The sequence below is a fragment of the Balaenoptera physalus genome, assembly GCF_965194825.1.
Source record: "Balaenoptera physalus genome assembly, chromosome: 3".
Taxonomy (NCBI): Eukaryota; Metazoa; Chordata; class Mammalia; order Artiodactyla; family Balaenopteridae; genus Balaenoptera; species Balaenoptera physalus.
In genome coordinates, this window is record NC_138890.1 from 27,604,951 (window position 1) to 27,625,422 (window position 20,472).

Genomic DNA, 20,472 nt, shown 5'->3' on the forward strand with positions numbered 1-20,472 from the left:
CTTTGCTTCCACCCACCTTCTTTTTTCTTGTTTCCCCACCCACCTTCTGTGTGCTGCTATCGACATCTCTATATGTTATATGCTATCGATACAGTGTATACGTATATAAAATATGTAACTGTTATATACAATTGCTTTTCAATCAGTTAAGAGAAGAAGTACTCTACTTTTTAATTGCTTAATTAGCTTCATTAGTGCTCTTGGCTTTTTCCGTGGATCTGTACGAATTTGTCTGAGATCACTTGCTTTCAGCCTGCAGTACCTCATTTAGCATTTCTTATAAGGCAGCTCTGATAGCAATGCATTCTCTCAGTTTTTGTTTATCTGGAAATGTCTTTAATTCTCCTTTCATTTCTAAAGATAGTTTTGCTGGATATGGAATTCTTGGTTACCAGTTTCTTTCAGCATTTTGAATATGACATCCAAATGTCTTCTGGCCTTCACTGTTTCTAAAAAGAAGTCAGCTATTAATCTTATTGGAGTTCCCTTGTATGTGAGGAGTAGTTTTTCTCTCGTTGTTTTCAAATTTTTCTCTGTCTGTCTTTCAGCATTTTTACTATGGTGTGATTTTAGTGTGGACCTTTTTTGTTACACTTCTTTGATGGGTAATGTTTTTCAACAAATGTGGTAATTTTTAAGCCATTATTGCTTTAAATATATTTTTCTGCTCCTTTCTTGCTGTCCTCTTTGTTACTCCTCCTACCAGGTACTCCATATGTTTGTTGGTGTACGTAACGGTGATCTACAGTTCTCTCAGGCTCTGTTCATTTTCCTTCATTCTTTTTTGTCTGTTTTTTGAATACTACAATCTCTAGCCATCTGTCATGGGCTACATGTTTGTGTTCCCCCCAGATTCATATGTTAAATCTTTAACTCCCAAAGGAATGGTATTAGTAAGTGGGGTTTGGGGGAAATAACAAAGGTTAGGTGAGGTCATGAGGGTGGGGCCCTCATGATGAGATTAATGCCCTTATAAAAAGAGGAGCAGACAAAGAACCACTCTCTCATTTTTGGCATGGAGCAAGGAAGGACATGTGAGTACACTATCAGGAAGAGGGCCCTCACCAAGAACCTAACCACACTGGCACCCTAATCTCGGCTACCAGCCCCCAAAACTGTGAGAAATAATATTTTGTTGTTTAAGCCACCCAGTCAATGGTATTTATTATAGTAGCCCAAACTAAGACATAGTCAATCTTCAAGTTTGCTAATTCTTTCTTCTGCGAGTTTAAATATATTGTTGAGCCCCTCTAGTACACTTTTCATACCAATTATTGTACTTTTCAACTACAGAATTTCTATTTGTTTCTTTTTAAAAAAATTTCCATTTCTTTACCGATATTCTCTATTTCATGAAACACTGTTACCACTTACTTTACTTAAGTGACCTTAATGATACTGAGTCTCCAATTCATAAACATAGTACATATATGTCCATTTATTTGGGCCTCATTTAATTTTTTTCAACAATGTTTTAGAGTTTACACTGTACAGGTCTTGTACATCTTTCATTAGGTTTATTCCTATTTTATGAAGGGCTTTTGGGGTATTAAAGTAGGTGGTATTTTTAAAATTAAGTTTTCCAATTGTTTGTATACCTGAAATATTTTTTTTTAAATTTTATTGAAGTACAGTTGATTTACAATGTTGTATCCAAAATATTCTTAAATATGTCATCCATACACATGTGAACATCTTTAAAGTATGTTCTTAGAACTTCTGTTCCCTGATCCAAGAGTATATGCATTTTTAACTTTCTTAAATATTGCTAAACTGTTTTCCAAAGCAATTTTACCAATTTGGATTCCACCAGCAGTGTAGAGTGTTTGCTATTTTACTTCCTGACAAATACTTAACACTTGTCAGACTTTGTAACTGTTTCCAGCTAACAGGTATAATATGGTAACTCACTGTAGCTTTAATTTGCATTCCCGAGTCTGCAAAAGGATGAACATTTCTTCATATTTATCGGCAATTGTGATTTCCTCTTCTGTGAATTGTTTATTCACATCTTTTGCCCATTTTTCTACTGAGTTGTTTTTCTCTTGTTGATTCATAGAAATTGTTTATAGAACTGAATATTGACTCTCTTTAAGTTACATGTATTACAAATATCTTACAACCTGTCTACAGGTTGTCTTTTTACTTTATTTATTGTATCTTTTTTATCCACAGGAGTTTTTACTTTTAAAATGGGTAGAATTTATCAACCTTTGTATCTACACTTTGGGCTTTTTATGTCTTAAAAAAGTCCTTCCCTATCCCTAAATCATAATCTTCTACTTTTCACACTAAGAGTCCTCTAACTTAGTTGGATTTGATATTTATATGCTGTGAATAATACAATTTTTACATAGATATAACAAAATATCCCAGCAGCATTTATTTAAAAGTTTGTCTTTTCCTTATTTATATACTGTTTCAATATAAACGTGGATAAATTTTCTATTTTTTTTCTTTATTTGCTATCTTCCCTCTTTAATTAATAAACTTACTGGGGAGATGGACCATCCTATTTGCCCTTGTATCCCTGGCCTTAATATATAGTAGTTACTTATTAATATTCATTGGATAACTGAAATATGCAAGCAGGAAATAAATACACAGCAGCACATATACATCATGTCATAGAATAGAATGCAGTATCAAAAGAAAAAGTTGCAAAGGTAGGTGAAGTTTGACCATAAGAAGAAATTTATTTTGTAAATAATGGGAAATCAATAATAATTTTAAGCAGAGAAATGGCACAGGAAGAAATGTGTTCCCTGAAGACTGGCAAAATTTAAAGACTGACAAAAGCAAGTATTATGACAATATACAGCAACACACACCTACTCTGCTGGGGGAAGAAGAATAAACTGTTACAACACTTAGGAGGGCAACCTGATAATATCTTGTAAAGCTGAAGATACGAACATTCCACAACCCAGCAATTCCACTCCTAGTATTTACCTTCAAGAAACTCATACATATGCATGAGGAAATAGGTATTAGTATACATACTGCAGTATTTTTTGTAAATGTTAAAACTGGAAACACCTAATCTATATTTTAAAAAAAAGAATATATAATGGCACAGTAATATATTGTAATACCATTAAATAATTAAAATACTTAAAACTATACGTATCAGGGCTTCCCTAGTGGCGCAGTGGTTAAGAATCTGCCTGCCAACGCAGGGCACACGGGTTCGAGCCCTGGTCCAGGAATATGCCACATGCAACAGAGCAACTAAGCCCGTGCGCCACAACTACTGAGCCTGTGCTCTAGAGCCTGCGAGCCACAATTACTGAGCCCATGCGCTGCAACTACTGAAGCTCGTGCGCCTAGAGCCTGTGCTCTGCAACAAGAGAAGCCACTGCAATGAGAAGTCCATGCACCGCAACGAAGAGTAGCCCCCACTCACCGCAACTAGAGAAAGCCTGTGTGCAGCAACGAAGACCCAATGTAGGCAAAAATAACTAAATAAAATAAATAAATTAAAAAAAAAAGGAATGACACCTGTTCTTTAAAACAAACAAACAAACAAAAACTACATGTATCATCATGGATAAATCTCAAAAACAATGTTGATCAAAAAAGGCAAGTTTCTGCCTAATAATTTTCTATAAAGTTAATAATACTATGTTTTGTTAATAAATATATAGAAATGTGGGAAAGAACGATATCGTACATGAAAATCACACTAAATTTAGGGTAGTAGTTACTTTTGGGCAAGAAGTGAGGCAAATAGAATCAGAGCAATATGTTTTCAATATTTAATTTTAAAATATACAGATCTGGGGCTTCCCTGGTGGCGCAGTGGTTGAGAGTCTGCCTGCCAATGCAGGGGACACGGGTTCGAGTCCTGGTCTGGGAGGATCCCACATGCCGCGGAGCAACTAGGCCCGTGAGCCACAACTACTGAGCCTGCGTGTCTGGAGCCTGTGCTCCGCAACAAGAGAGCCCGCACACCGCGATGAAGAGTGGCCCCCACTTGCCGCAACTGGAGAAAGCCCTCGCATAGAAACGAAGACCCAACACAGCCAAAAATAAATAAATAAATAATTTAAAAAAAAAAAAAAAAAAAAAAAAAAAAAAAAATAAAATAAAATATACAGATCTGAAGTAAATATGGCAAAGCATTCAGATTTGACAAAGCTGGAAGATGGATGTGTGACTATTCATTACACTATTCTCTCTGGTTTTCTACCGAAGAAAAGATTACTCTGGTGGCAGTATGGAAAATGGGCTGGAAGAAGGCAAAAAGGAAACAAAAGTACAACCAGAAGACTTCTGAAATCTAGTGAGAAATGTAAGCAGTAACAAGAATAAAAAGGAAGGGCCCTGAGAAAAGAGTGGAACTGAGAGATATTTAGGAAATAAAATCAGCAAGAATAGGTGACAGATTAGACATAAGAAATAAGAACAAAGTGGAAATTTTGGGTTCAAAGTCATTCTTCCTCAAAATAGAAAAGTAGGTAGAAGGCATTTTAGAAGACAATGTTTCTTTTTAGAACCTGTTGAGCTTGAAAGGCCCATTCAATATCCCAGTCAAAGATCCAACAGGAGGCAATACAGCAAAGTGGTTAGCAGCAAAGGCTCTATCAGGTGTCCTGGGTTCAAATCCAGGTTCAACCACTTAATCACATTAATTAACTATTCCAAGCCTCAGTTTCCATATCTGTAAAAAGTGGTGGGGATGTTAATAAAGATAACTATTTCCATGGAGTTTTTGTGAGATGAAATTAGATGCCTGTCAAGTGCTGAGCAAAGTCTTTGGCACAGACTAATTGCTCAATTAATGTCTATAGCCACTATTTATGATTTCTCTTTCTCACTTATAGGACATACTTCTATACAATCACTTAAATGATTCCCACCTTGGTTCCTGGAGCATTTATTTCTATAAATTATATTATTTTGCATATGAAGGCTTTTATAGAATTTTTAAGATGCTTATTAATTGTATACCTTACTTAAAATTGTCAAACAGGGCTTCCCTAGTGGCGCAGTGGTTAAGAATCCGCCTGCCAATGCAGGGGACACGGGTTCGAGCCCTGGTCCGGGAAGATCCCACATGCCACGGAGCAACTAAGCCCGTGCGCCACAACTACTGAGCCTGGGCTCTAGAGCCCATGAGCCACAACTACTGAAGCCCGCGTGCCTAGAGCCCGTGCCTAGAGGAGCCACCATAATGAGAAGGCTGCATAGCACAACAAAGAGTAGCCCCCACTCACCGCAACTAGAGAAGGCCCGTGTGCAGCAACAGAGACCCAATGCAGCCAAAAATAAATAAATAAAATAAATAAATTAAAAATAAATAAATTAATATATCTTTAAAAAAACCTGTCAAACAATTTCACTAAAGTCAGCATCATTTTCCAACTCAAGAACATATCCTTTGTTACCTGAAAGTATTATACATGATATCTAGACCCAATTCCTATGAAATTCTACTAAATATATACATTCAACCATTATCTAGTAGAAAGCATACAAGCAATATGCCAAGCATGTGGAGGTGATAATAAAGAAGACAGAACAGTCCTAACCCAAATTATAGTCTCTGTATGTTTTGCTCAGAAATAATTACAATGCAGTATAATAATCCTAAAATAGGGGACAGAAAAAAGGAACTCTCCCAGAATTTAAGTTAAGAAGAGCATCCTAAAGGATGGGGTATCTGATGTGAAAGGAAAGTAGGAGAAAAGGAACTCTCCCAGAATTTAAGTTAAGAAGAGCATCCTAAAGGATGGGGTATCTGATGTGAAAGAAAAGTAGAAGTTAGCTAAGTAAGGTAGGGAAGTGGAAGCTGAATTTAAAAAAATAGTGTCCCAGGCAAAGGAAACATTTTTTTTTCAAAGGTCCAGAATTGAAAGAGAATGTAGACTGTTAAAGGAGCTGAAAAAAATTTAGTACACATAAAGTATGCAATACAAGTATGGAGTAGTGAAGCATGAAACTGATGACATACATAGAAAACAGACTGGGAAGAACTTTAAGTCATACTCTATATGATCCAATTAAATGACATAATGCTTAGGAGACCTTAGGAAAGTTCCTGGTACAAAATAAGTACACACTGAACATTATTCGCTTACTTTAACCTAATGCTCTCCCTTTTTTTGCCATAATCCGGAATGCTCTCACCAAAAAATATTTTCCATCTAGTCCTCCTTAGTTGGTTTACAGAAAAACAGTATGTAGAGAACTTATAAATGTCTTAGACAGTCTGTTCTTTCATTTGTAAAATGGGAACAATAATACCAAACTTGCAGGCTTGTTATAAGACCTAGAGAGAATGTGAAGAGTTCCTAGAAGAGTGCCAGGGCACACAATAAGGACCCCCAAAACAGTTCCTACTAAGGCAGATCAGCAGACAAGCCAAAAAAAAAGAAAAGAAAAGTGGAAAGCTTTGGCTTCACTTCAAGGTTATGCAGTAGGAATGCCTCAGAAATAAAATCATGTTATTCTCTTTGAAAATAGGATAAGATGCACCAAAAATGTTAGAGCAAAATTAAAATAGAAGAATCAACACCAGTCTGATGATGTGTTTATTTTTTCCTAATATGTAAGCAATTTAAAAAAAGAAAAACTTATCTTTTATAATTCACTTTTTTCACAATTACCTTATATTAAAAGTTATATACATACAAGAATCTTCAGAAAAAAAACTTCTCAAACCCACTGCCCTAAAACAATTGATTTCATTTTACATAATTATTTCCAAGTGCTTTAACCACAATAATTTTAAGGCTTTTCCACTCCATATTACACTGTTCTGATTTAGGACCCAGACCAAATGGGTATTAGATAAGCAATGTTTCAAGAGTATTCACTTTTGCAAAAGCAAAATAAACTCTCTGGGTACATTTAAAACAAGACAGTTTATCATAATTCAATGTGTATCCTGTATAAATTTTATACCATGTAATTTTTGTCTGATTCTAATTTGTCTTACTGTCAACCTAAAACAGTTATATCTAGCTACTCCTTTTTCTCCCTAGTGGTCTCATTCAATGTCCGCTTAATTCTAAGAAAATTTTTTTGATATTAATCCTGAATGAAAAAAAATCCTAAATGGCAATAAAATATCACAGTGTATTTCACAAAGAAAGCATCAAACTATATCACCTTCTTAAAAAGCAGAGAAAATTTTACCTGAAGTAAACTAAAGGATGATCTTAACAAAATCAAATACTTTTCATACTACTATACAACTACTATTAACAGAAAACCATAAATGAACTGAAGGTTAAGCTAAATTTCCCAGGGAAAAAAAAGCTCAGTTCAATATAAAAAGCTTATTCTAGAACTTAATCTCTTAACATTACTAATACAAACTATAAATCCAAAGGAGACAAGAATATCCTTAGGACTTCCAACAGAGAAGGTTTTGGAAAGAGTTATTACTCTAGGAAGAAAAGAAAAAAAAAAAAACCTCATAGATCTTACTCAGTGTCCAAGTACTACTAAATATCTGGTTAGGGTTCACATAAATGCCCTCAATAATACCTTAATGCCTTAAGATCAATTCACCTGAACTTGCTAATGCTAAACTTTCAATTACCATAGTAGAAGTGTTCCCTTCACTAAGTTAACTGCGGCCTCTCAAAGGCATGTCTTACTCTTCTTGTCCTCATCATTTACCATGTAAAAATGCCAAGGAATGAGTGGAAAATACACTGGAAACCACATGAATAAGTATCAAAAAAACCCACAAAACCCTCAGAACTACTAAAAGAGTAAATCGTATGTTTTAAACCTTGACTAACCACATAAAAAACATTCACTAACTCTGCCAATCAATCTTCAAAGACAACGGTAAATCTAGGCATAAAACATGCAATCTCACATTGCTTTCAATACCAATTAATCAATTGACTTCAACTGATCAACTAAATTTCTTATGTAGAAACTGCCCAAATATATCATTCAGCTTAAAGCTGTTATATGTGAACACCTTTCTTCATCTTGAATAACATTAATTTTAATCTCTAGTAAAAACCTACCTTTGAGGTTCGCTGAAGTTGATCACCAACATATGTTTTACGAAACTGATCCAAGAACCACAGAATTGCAAGTTCTATTTTCTCATTAGAACACTGAGGCAATCCGGTATCCATTAAAGATATAAGCTGAAAAACTCTTTTCATGAAGGAAAAAAGAAGCTTCAGTAAAAATTCTTAGAGAAATACCATTAAAACATTTATCATCAATTTTACATAATATAAAAAGTGGAAAAATACAAATGCTCATAAAGAAAATATTTTAAAAAATCATCTGAAATCCTACCACGAAGAGATACTACAATTTGGTCTAACTCCTTCTAGCTCTTTTTCCTAACACATGCACTTCATATACATGCATACAAACCTACATGGACATGCATTTATTATTTTACTAAACATTTATATATAGATATATGACATATACATATATAATATATATAGATATAGTAAATATCTACAATTATAACTATTTTATAAACACAGGTATTAACTTATATATTTATGTATATAGAATATTTTAGTAAAAGAAGAATGATATTGAATGTGTAGTTTTGTATTTTACTTTTTCATTACAACATATTTTCATATGGGGTCATAAGGTTCAAAATACAAAAAAAAGAGGTACACCCATCAAGCTGTATCACTTTCTTAATGAGTAATAAAAATTTTACCTGAAATAAATTACAAGATGATCTTAACAAAATCAAATATTTTTAATACAAGTATGCAACTATTATTATCAAAAAATCATAAATGAACTAAAGGTTAAATTAAATTTCCTAGAGAAAAAGCTTAAGAGAATAAAAAGCTTAGTCTAGAATTTCCCCCCACCCCCAAATCCTTCTGTTATCTATCTATTTTCATTAAAATTTTCCAGTGAATGGTTGCCAACTGCCTGGTGCTAACAAAATTACCATATCATAATAAAATTTTTAAGAAACAGAAGTAGAAGTTCTGGAGGAAACAGCACCTATTCCTCTTTTTTCTCATTGTGCAAAGGCGGCTATGCCTAGCCCTAACCCACCCACACACACACGCTGTTAAGTTTGTGTCATTCCAGAGACTTTTAAATGTATGTATGACTATACATTCTCCTCCCAACTCTTTTACACATATGGAGCATACTACACTGTTATATTGTTAAACCTAGCTGTTTTCATTTAATAATATACCTTATAGATCTTTTCATGTCAGATATAAAGAGCTTCCTTATTCTCTTTTTACAGCTGCTGAACATCATTATATGAACATACCACGTTATTTTCATACTTTCCCCCACTGATGGACACTAAGGTTGTTTATAATTTTTTGCTGTTACAAAAATGCTGCAATTAACAATCTTGTACACATCACTGCACACATGTTCAGTTATAATATACACCAATATAAATCAAATTACTAAAGAATATGAATTTACAATGTTGATAGCTATTACAAAATTGCCTTCCAATGAAATTGAAACAATTTATACTCCCATCATCAGTAAATGAGAGTGTCTATATACATATAGATAATTCAGGGTGATACTAAACTTTACAATTTACTGGAATCTGAAAAATGGTATCTCAGTGAAGTTTTAATTTGTATTTCTCTCATGAATGTAAAGTCAAAATTTTCCATATTTTTAAGTCATACATATGTCCTTTTGTGTGCCCTTTTTGCTCATATCCTTTTTTGATTTTTCTGTTGGGTTATTTTTTTATTGCTAATTTCTACGAATTCTTTATATATTACAAAACTGAGCCCTTTGCCTGTGATTGAGATGTAAATATTTTTCTCCACTTTTTCATTTGTCTCTTGACTTTGATTATGGTGTTTTTTTAATATCATGCATGTTTTTCTTCTTTTTCTTTTGCAGAAAACCTTACCAATTTTTCTCTTATGGATTTTATATAATAACAAGGTCTTACCCAAATTTGAGGTGTTTTTGTTCCATCTTTTTACATTCACCTGTATGATACACTGAAATTAATCTTGAACCTATCTGGTGAGATATGGATCAACATTTTTTCGCAGATGGCTACCCAGCTGCTTCAACACCATTTCTTTCTTGTATAGTCTGTCTTTTGCCCACTATTTTGAATTACCCTTTATCACATACATTAGGTCCATTTATACAGTCATATTACTTCCTGGACCTTTTATTTTATTCCATTGAACTGTCTCACTAAACATATCTTGCCCAATTATTTTTTTCATATTATTAAATAACTTTCCAAAACATTGTATAAAATTAAGGCTACACCAAATTTTAATAATCCCATTTTGAATACAAACTTACATTTCAGTGAAATATAATTACTGTCCTATTCCCTACCAGCAAAGAGTTCTAGGAACAAAATGTCTACGTTACAGCGAATGAACTTCTTTAAAAAACTTGGTATTTATTGCCAAAGTGTTATGAGATAATATTTTGGTAACCATTTTTATAGTTATTAATTCCTAAATTAAGCTACTTATTTAAAAGTACCTTCACTTACTAAATATCTTTAATGCTATTAAAATTCATGAAGGAAAGCTTATAAAGATCAAATTTAAGAATCAGTCAACCAGGTTTGTTTGTTTTTCCTAAAAAGATGTGTTTATTCTCTGATTTTGAAAGGAGGGACAAAGCTCACTTTTAAAGTCTGTGTATTTGTGAACGCACAGACTCCTGAAGTAATTTTTAGTTAAATAAATAGATACACACACCAAACTTCATCTCTGGATCCTCTTAAGTGACTTAAAGCATATCCTGCTTTTAAATTCTTTATGAGTAGGACCTACTTTTTCCTACTCTGGTTCTTTGTTGAGTCTATGCAATTGCTTGTTTACTTTTATTTCCTTTTAATAACATACATTCCAAAAATCTGAGGAAAACATGAAACCAATAGCCAAGTTTGTTGGGGTGCCTTTACAACTCATATCAAGCTGGTGATTTGCATTTGCTTAAGAGGCAATGCAAATCACCAGCTTGATATGAATTGCAAAGGCACCCCAACAATCCCCAGCAGGAGAGTAGGAAAGAGTTCCCAGAAGGACACATGATCCATCTGTCAAATAAGCTTTGATAGTTGTAAAAGAAGTTCAGCTGCAAGTGACTGAAATCCAAAAACAATGGCTTAAACAATATAGATGTTTATTTTTCTCTCAAGCAAAAATTCAAGGCAATGTTCTAGGACTAGTTGGTGTTCCACGGTGTATCAGGGACTCAGGTTCCTTCCGTCTTGTTGTTACACTTGCCTCCACTCACCCAATCACTTTATGGTCTAAGATGGCTTCTTCAGCTCCACCCATGTGCATATATGTTACACATACCACATTCACTCACATTCAATTGCCCAGAACATAATCACTTAACCATACCTAGCTGCAAGAGATTCTAGTAAATCTACTCTTATTCAGGTGGCCAATGCCCAGCAAAACATTTCAGGTATGCTATTACTGCAAAAGAAGGAAAGAAGAGATACAGGACAACTAGTAGTCTCTGCCACAGTGCCCTTCAAAGATCTGTGGTCACCTCTAATAAGTGCATAAGACCAAAGCTTATATTGTATATACAATATTCACTTGTGTTTCAATTTATTGGCTTACATTTATTTTTACCTTTATCTTAAATTATCTTTGGAGCATGGAGGGAATAAAAAGATAAATATTAAATAATTTTGATCCAAGTATAAGTACACCATTTCAAGTATAAAGAAATGAATTTTTGGATAATCAATTCTTTTATATTCCCCTTAATATCCAATTCCATACGTATTTATTCAGTCAACAAATATTTGAAGGCCTATAATATGGCAGGTATATATTAGGAGTTCAGAATACAATACTGAGCGAAACATATATATTCCCAGTCCTCCAGAAATCTATAGCCTATGCAGGGAAAGACAGTAAAACAAGCAATTAGAATAAGGAATGACAAGTGCTATAATAAACACTACAAAGAAATTAGCGAGAGTTCCTAATATTCTAGGATGGAACAGAGCAGAGAGTGTCAAGAGAAAGGGGAAAGCATGTGCAGCCTTCTAGACGGCGAGGGGCGGGGGATAGCACGGCTCATTTAAGAGCTGAAAAAAAGTTCTATACGGCTATAAGACAGTGGCACGAGATGAGGCTACTGAAACAGGCAGGACCCAGATTACGAAGAGCCTGATAAATCACACTGATTTTAATCCCAATAGCAATGAAAGTCATTGCAGACTTTAAGCAAAGCATAGACATAATCACATCTTTATTTTAGAAAGCCAGAGAGGAAACAAGGTGCCCAAGTAAAACTGTAGCATGAATCCGGGCAAATGATGACAGGAGTTAAAACAGCAAGGGTAATAGAAATAACTGGACTAACTGGGATAAGCAGAAGGTAGAAGTGACAGAATTTGATGACTATACGGATGTTGGTGAGAGTAAAAAGAAAAAGTTAAGGAGAAGTCCCAGGATTCAAGCCTAGGCAATTGAGTTGACAGTGATGAGACACACAAAGAGAGTCAGGGTTGGGAGTAGATGGAAGAGACGAGTTTAAGTTTAGTCACTGAATTAGAGGTACATGTGGGACAAAACATGCAAGGAAAACAGTTCAGTAAGTGTTTGGAAGTCAGAAGATAAGAATTACTAAAATAACACAAATCACTGAGCCATGCTGAGGGCTCAGTTAAGGTTAAAAAAAAAAAAAGATATCTTAGTTGGCAATGGTACCTATCTAAAGAAGTGTGCAATTTCTTTTATCACTCGACAAATTAAGAGAAAGCTCTGAATTCCTTCAGAGTTTAGGTTTTGCCAGGCAGATGAGATAAAGATACAGCAGTGAACAAAGCAGATAAAGCTTATTCCTTCCCTATTCTAGTGGAATAAACAAATAAACATCAAGAGGTAATAAGTACTATGAAGAAAAATAAAGTAGGATAAGGATGTTATTTTGGATAGGGAGGTCAAAAGAGGTAGAGACATCTGGGTACAGACCTGATTGAAGTGACGGAGTACTACATAAACATCTGGGAGAAAGCATTCCTAGCAGAAGAGAAGCGCGAAGGCCCTAAAGCGAAAACATATTGGTAATACTCAACAGCAAGGAGGTCAGTGTATGTAGCTGAGTTGAATGAAAAGCGATAGGAAATAAGGTCTGAGAAGTAGCACAGTACACTTTGGGCTATGGCAAGAATTTGGAATTTGTTTCACGTGTGACAGGAAGCCACTGGAAGTTTCTTGTGTAGAGAAGAGGAAGCAACACTACCGGATGGGAAAGAAGTTGAAGTCATCTATATCACAGCAGGGTTTGGGGCAGAGAGCAAAACACTGAGCTAGCTGCAAAAGTCTTCAATAAATAATGAGGAATGATTGGGAGATGAACAGGTGAGAGCAACATGAAGAAACAGAAACAGAGGGTGGCCTAACTGAGAGGAATGAGCCGAAAAGAAGCAGCCACCAGCAAATTAGAGAGGATACAGGATAAGACAAAATCCCTGGGAAATCTCTCAAGAGGTTTACATTCTGGTCATGATGAATGAAACTGAAATGACTATAAAATTATCTTTATTTAATCAGAATTGTGTGGCCTGAGCACAAATATACTTATTTGCTAAGTTAAAGCAGCATATTTAAAAATGTTAAAGTAACATGTTTTAAATATCATTATCACAACATTGGAAGTTTTTATGAATATCAACCTTTTTCTGATAAAATAACACACAGATTTTTGGCAGGAGCTTCTCAACTTCTAATTTGGTAGCATCCTCCCAGGAGTTAAAAAGGTTATCATAGGGCTTCCCTGGTGGCGCAGTGGTTGAGAATCTGCCTGCCAATGCAGGGGACACGGGTTCGAGCCCTGGTCTGGGAAGATCCCACATGCCGCGGAGCGGCTAGGCCCGTGAGCCACAATTACTGAGCCTGCGCGTCTGGAGCCTGTGCTCCGCACCAGGAGAGGCCGCGATAATGAGAGGCCCGTGCACCGCGATGAAGAGTGGCCCCCACTTGCCACAACTAGAGGAAGCCCTCGCACAGAAACGAAGACCCAACACAGCCGTAAATAAATAAATAAAATTAAAAAACAAAAAAACAAAAAAACCCACTAATTCATTAAAAAAAAAAAAAGGTTATCATATAACAACACCAGAAGGCACTAGTATGACAGTTCCAGTTACCTGGAATTTCTCCATGTGAAAGTGATATTTTAAAATTTTACATAAAACATCATTCTTATTTAATTTAAAATCTCAGTATGTTAAAACACACGTATTTATGTTTTTTCTAGGCAAATTATGTAAGTCCTGGTACATACCCCACCTTGAATCTACTCGGCCCTGTTTAACCCCCCACCAACCCCACCACCTCTCCTCCTGTCCCTGGGCTCAACCACTTTCCTTGTAGTCCCAGTAAAGACTCGCACAGCTCCTGCAGTTATAAATCCTCACTCAGGGGGAGGAAAGGCCTACCATAGCTCCAGCCAGCCCCTACCTCCAACCAACAGGACCAATAGTAGCTCTGGCTTCCCCAGCAGCTCCTCAAAGAGGCCAGGGGACACAACTAAGAAGTATGGAAAAGTTATACACTCCGGGAGTAGATTTCAACCACTAAAAAAATGGGACGCAGAAATAAGTGAACAGATAAACCACTTGCCCTCAGTCCCCGTTCCCCACCCCCACCAAGATGGACTGCTTTGAAGCACAGCTGTTCCATGTGGTTTCTGGGGAAAACTGTAAAAGTGAGCAACCAGGTGTGTAATACACCACCTTCTATAGTTGATTCTCATTATTTATGGTAGTTATGTGCTGCAAAATGGCCATAAAAACTGAATTAGCAAATACTGAACCACTGCTCCTAGAGGTAATACAGGAATAGGTTCCCGAGGAACTCTGGTCACAATATTTTCATCAACTAATCAACACATAACCTGTTTTATCTTTTACTCACTTTTCCTTCATTCTTTCTTCCCTGAAAATGTATCCTTTTTCCCACCCCACAAAAAAATCTTAGCCCATAAACTTCAACTAAGACTTTGTTTCCTAGGGAAAACAGGCTAAACACAAAACAAATCTTACTTAGAGCTAAATATGTTTGCCGCTTAAAGAAAAAATTAAAATTTTCTACTTGGCAAATACACACCACTTTTGTTTATTTCCTGTTATATATATTTTTCAGGAAAATAGTGCCAGTGGGTAATTTTCTACTTGATGATGAAAACAATAAAAAAAAAAATCAGACTAACTATAGCAAAAATTATTCTTAATTCCCACTTTACTAAATATGTAATGTTATATTAAAAGATGGTACAGAAGCAAATTGTTCACTTGGTTTAAAATTAATCAAAGCATTTTGAGAATGCCCCGGTCACATTTTAAAGTGGTTTGATATTGGAAATAATAAATCTTAGGAAAAACTAAAAATATTTATGTTCCATTCAGATTCAAATTTCATTGAAATGAGGTAGTTTAAAGGTTGAAAAGGGTATGAAATGAGAGAGAAATTTCTATTCAAAATGGCAACAAATGTATTAAACAGTTAGGAATATATTTAAGAATAATAATGAGGGAGAATATCACACTAAAGACTTCAGTAAGGTGACAGTGGTGTACAAATAGACTTCCAAGATCAGTGGAGAAGAATGAAAGGCCTAGAAAAAGACATGAGAATTTTGTGTAAGATATATGCAGCATTTCAAATCAGTAGAGGGTGGGGTTTGACATTAACTGGTTAACACGTGGAAACTGTCGAAAAAGTACATAACAAAATAAATGTTGGATATATTAAAAATTAAATATAAGAAGCTGAAACCATAAAAGATCCAGGAGAAAATATAGCAGAATATTTTTATTATCCAGGTGTGGAACAACCTCCCTAAACATGAGCATTGAAAAAAATATGAAAGAAAAAATTCATAGATCTTAATATATAAATATTTAAAGCCAGTAAAAAAGCAATTTCTAAAACAAATTAAAACATATGGAGAAAACGTATTCAAAATGAATACCAAAATATTACAATCTTTGATATATACTGAGTTCTTACAGATTAGGAAAGATAATCATAAAAGAAAACCGGGTGAATGATACAATCTATATATAATAAAAAATCACAAAGAGAAAACAGAAAGGGCAAGAAAAGGAATGGAAAAGAATGTTTGACACCACTTGTAAACAAAGAAATACAAATTAAAATGAGACATTAGTTACCTATGAACTGGCAAAGATAAGAATCCTACCACCTAGTGTTCAACTGCAAAAAAAAAAAACAACAGGGGCTTCCCTGGTGGCGCAGTGGTTCAGAGTCTGCCTGCCAATGCAGGGGACACGGGTTCGAGCCCTGGTCTGGGAAGATCCCACATGCCACGGAGCAACTAGGCCCGTGAGCCACAACTACTGAGCCTGCGCGTCTGGAGCCTGTGCTCCGCAACAAGAGAAGCCACGATAGTGAGAGGCCCACGCACCGCGATGAAGAGTGGCCCCCGCTTGCCGCAACTAGAGAAAGCCCTCGCACAGAAACGAAGACCCAACATAGCAATCAATCAATCAATCAATCAAAAAGAAAAAAAGAAACAACAATAGCTTCTCATGGCCTTTGGGTTCAGAGGATAAACTGGTACAACTTTTCCAGAAGGCCATTTGGTAATGTGTATTGAAAGTCTTTAAAGTGCTATATACTATTCAACCAGCTATTCAGCTTTTAGGACTTAACTCTAATAAAATTATTTTGATCTACATAAAGATACAGCTAAAAGGATATTCACCTTTATAATAAGGAAAAATTGAGAAACAACCTAAAATTCCCAAAGCAAGGATCTATTTAAATTATGGTATAGCTTAGAATATTTCATGTCTAGATAAAATGTTTATATAATTATTATGTTTGAGTTTTTAAAAAAGAATTATTTGGGGTTTTTTTCTGGTAATATAGTGCTTACTATTTGCCAGGCATTGTCCTAAGCACTTTAAAATTATTTTAAAATTATTAACTCATTTAATCCTTATAACAGCCCAAAATGAATTAGATATAGTACTAGTATCCCCATTTTAGTTTACAAAACAATATTACAGTATAACTTTTGTTGAAAAAAAGTTGAAAAATACACATGTAATGTACATATACTCTCAAACATTAATTAAAAAGACTCAAAGATCTTTACCAAATGAAAGTAGTTATTTCCAAATTAATATATAACTTTCTTTTCATTTGAATCTTTAGTGTTCAACAAAAACATGTTATTACTTTGTTATAAAGATGTTATTAAAAATGAATTAAAATATATGGAAAACCAGCTCACTCATATTATTCATATGAATATATTTGACTATACTACTTATTAGAGATATAACTTTTACAAATCACTTAAGCCTTGGTTTTCTCATCAGTAAAAAGGAAAATAATACCTTCTCCAAAAGGCCAAAGGACAAAATGCTTTAGCTCATAATAGCAGCTCAGTAACTAAATTTCTAAGTACTTCATAAATTTCTGTAAATTATATGGCTACTACTTACCGACAGGATAATTCTCCATCCATAGCATCATGTTCATCTGTACTGGTATATGTTAATCTTCCTCCAACAACTGTCCCAACCAAGTATACCAGCCAGGCAAGACGTCCTAATATATAACAAGGAAAAAATCGTTTAGAAAGTATTGATAGAAACAAAGCTTATTTTTCACAATATTCTAAAATTAGCAAAAGTTCTTCCAAACAAGTGATAAACTACTGTGAACTCAGTTCTTGACAGAGTGAAGAGTTGGATTTTAAGTTCACCAAGGTAGTATAATAGTGTAAATGACACATTTTAGAGTCAGATACAACTATGAATCCCAGCTCTACCAATCTGCTATGTGATCTTGCATAAGTTACTTACCTCTTTAGGGCTTAGGATTTTCATTTGCAAAATGGAGAAAATAATATCTACCATGAAGGTTTGATTAACATAAATTTGATAACAAAACACCAAATGTTATGTCAACATCAAGGGCTGTTATTAAGTACCAGTATGATCCAATGACCAGTACCTTCTCTGAATAGTCAATATCATGGTAGTACCAGTCTGATCATTTTTTAAATTGCCCAGGCTTGGAAGATAATGGATGGTATACATTTACTCCCTTTATATGTTTATGCATAATTTTTTAAAAATCCAAAATTTTCACTATGCAAATTACATTGTTTGACAACCAGATTAACCTCACAGGCAGTAGTAGCAAAGGACTAAATAACTTTATAACAGTGGCACAAATGGCAACGCCTTATAGTTTTCAGAAATCTTACTTTGGGGGCAGGCAAAATTGACTAATTTAGAAATGGAGGTATTTATTGAATAATTGTTGTTTAGGTACATTACTTTATTTCTCTAGATTCATTGATCTATGTATCAAATTCTCCAGGATTTTTGAGACATTTATGAATAATTAACAACAAACCAATTATTTTTCTAAAAAGAAACTTTGTGCTCATCTTGGGGACTGACTTTTCAAAGATGAGCTGGCTATTTTATAATACTAAAATCAACTATGTTTCTCTATTGGGAAACTTTTTCAAGTGAACTGAAGTGTTTTTTACAAGGTATTGAAAAGAGACTGCCCATGCTTGTTAGAAGACCTAGGAAGGATAAATAAATGTGGGAAGAAAAACACATTCTTCCTATGTTCCTGTGGATTCTACCAGTCACTACAACTAATCAACAATTCCTTCAAACTTCTGGAAAGACATAAGTCTCTTGAGGTGACAAACTTCCTGTAAGGCAGAAATATAACCTGGTAAGTATCCACATCCCTTAACCTATCACAAAGCCATAAATAAATCAGAACTGACTTAAGTATGTAGCCTTATACATTACCAATGTAAAACAGAACACTAATTTGATCAAGTAATTCATAAAACAGACTCAAGCTTCAAGACATGTATAATTAGTGAAAAAAGTAACACAAAAAAAGGCTCATGTAGGAAACTGAAGATAGCAATATTAAGTTACCATATGCAGTTGAAATGTATTTTATGATCAATATAAACGCCTATTAATAACATAATGCTCTCCCCTGATGACCCCGCTTCCTTCTGTGGACCCTCTCAAGTGGTAGCTGATTTCTCTTCCACACCTCTTGTAACTTGGGCCTTGAACCCAGATGTTCACTTGATGTTCCTCATTTTTACCTCCAGAACAGTCTCCTCTCTCTCCATTGTAAAAGCACTCAGCTTTACATCCTATGTCATCATACTACCAAATTCTCTTTCTTATTGCAATTATCTACTCTCCTTCAGGTTGTTACTCCTTATTTTTTTGACTGTGTTGGCTGCTGGTTCACTGCCACTCTTTCCAACAGTATTTTTTTTTTTATCATAACCAGTAATGATTTCAATATCTACAAAAATGAATCTTACAACTCCAACAATCCTTTGTTCTACTGGGAACCTCCAGTCACTTGAACCTATCATCTAAACAACTTTACTGAAATATAATTCACATACCATATGATTCACTCACTTAAAGTATACAATTCAATGTTTTCTAATAAATTCACAGGGTTGTACAACCACCACCACATTCTAGTTTTAGAACATATTCATCCCTCTCAAAAGAAATCCTACTCTGTACCCACTCTCTCCAGCCCTAAGCAACCACTAATCTACTTTATGTCTCCTTAGATTTTTCCCATTCTATTTCATATGAATAGAATCATAAAATATGTGATCTTTGTGACTGTCTTCTTTCACTTAGTGTAATGTGTAAAGATCATCCATGTTATAGCCTGTACTGGTACTTCATTAGTTTTTATGGCCAAATAACATTCCATTGTTTGGGTATATCACATTTTGTTTATCTACTCCAAAGTTGATGGGCATTTGGGCTGTTTCCACCTTTTGGCTTTGTAAATAGTGCTTCTATGAACATTTGTGTACAGTTTTTAACGCAGATATGTTTTCATTTCTCTCAGATATACCTAGAATTGGAATTGGTGGGTCATATGATACCTATATTTTAACATTTTGAGGAACTGCCAAACTGCTTTCCAAAAGCAGCTGTACCATTTTATCAATACATTCCAACCAGCTATGTATGAAAGCCCAACTTCTCCAAATCCTTGCCAACACTTGTTATTATCTTTTTAATGTATCTGTCCTAGTGGGTATGAAGTGGTATGTTGTAATTCTGACATGTCTTTCCCTAATGACCAACAATGTTGAGCATTTTCCATGTGCTTATTGGCCATTTGTATGTCTTCTTTGGAGAAATGTCTATTTAAATCCTTGGCTCAGTTTAAAATTGGGTTATTTATCTTTTTTATTATTGAGTTGTAAGAGTTCTTTATATATTCTAGATACAAGTCTCTTGTCAGACATATGATTAGCAAATATTTTCTCCCATTCTGTGGGTTGTTTTCATTTTCTTCATGGTGTCCTCTGATGCACAGAAATGTTTAATTCTCATGTGGTACATATTGCTAATTTTTCCTTTGTTATTTCAGCTTTTGCTGTCAAATCTAAGAAACCATTGCCCAAATCAAAGTCATGAAGATTTAGTCCTAGGTTTTC

At 34.7% G+C, this 20,472-nt stretch overlaps 1 protein-coding gene across 6 annotated transcripts in view; it reads right to left on the bottom strand.

The window, feature by feature from the left end:
- RANBP17 (RAN binding protein 17) overlaps positions 1–20,472 on the bottom strand; it is a 306,501-nt gene that overhangs the window by 222,731 nt on the left and 63,298 nt on the right. For all 6 annotated transcript variants that reach the window (XR_014262049.1, XM_082456403.1, XM_082456404.1 and 3 more), the window contains 2 exons: positions 17,441–17,546; positions 7,995–8,130 (listed from right to left, as the gene is read on the bottom strand). Coding sequence is in view for 5 of the 6 variants with exons in the window: in XM_082456403.1 (XP_082312529.1) it covers positions 7,995–8,130; positions 17,441–17,546 (242 nt within the window). In the remaining variant the exon portion in view is untranslated. The remainder of the gene's footprint in view (positions 1–7,994; positions 8,131–17,440; positions 17,547–20,472) is intronic.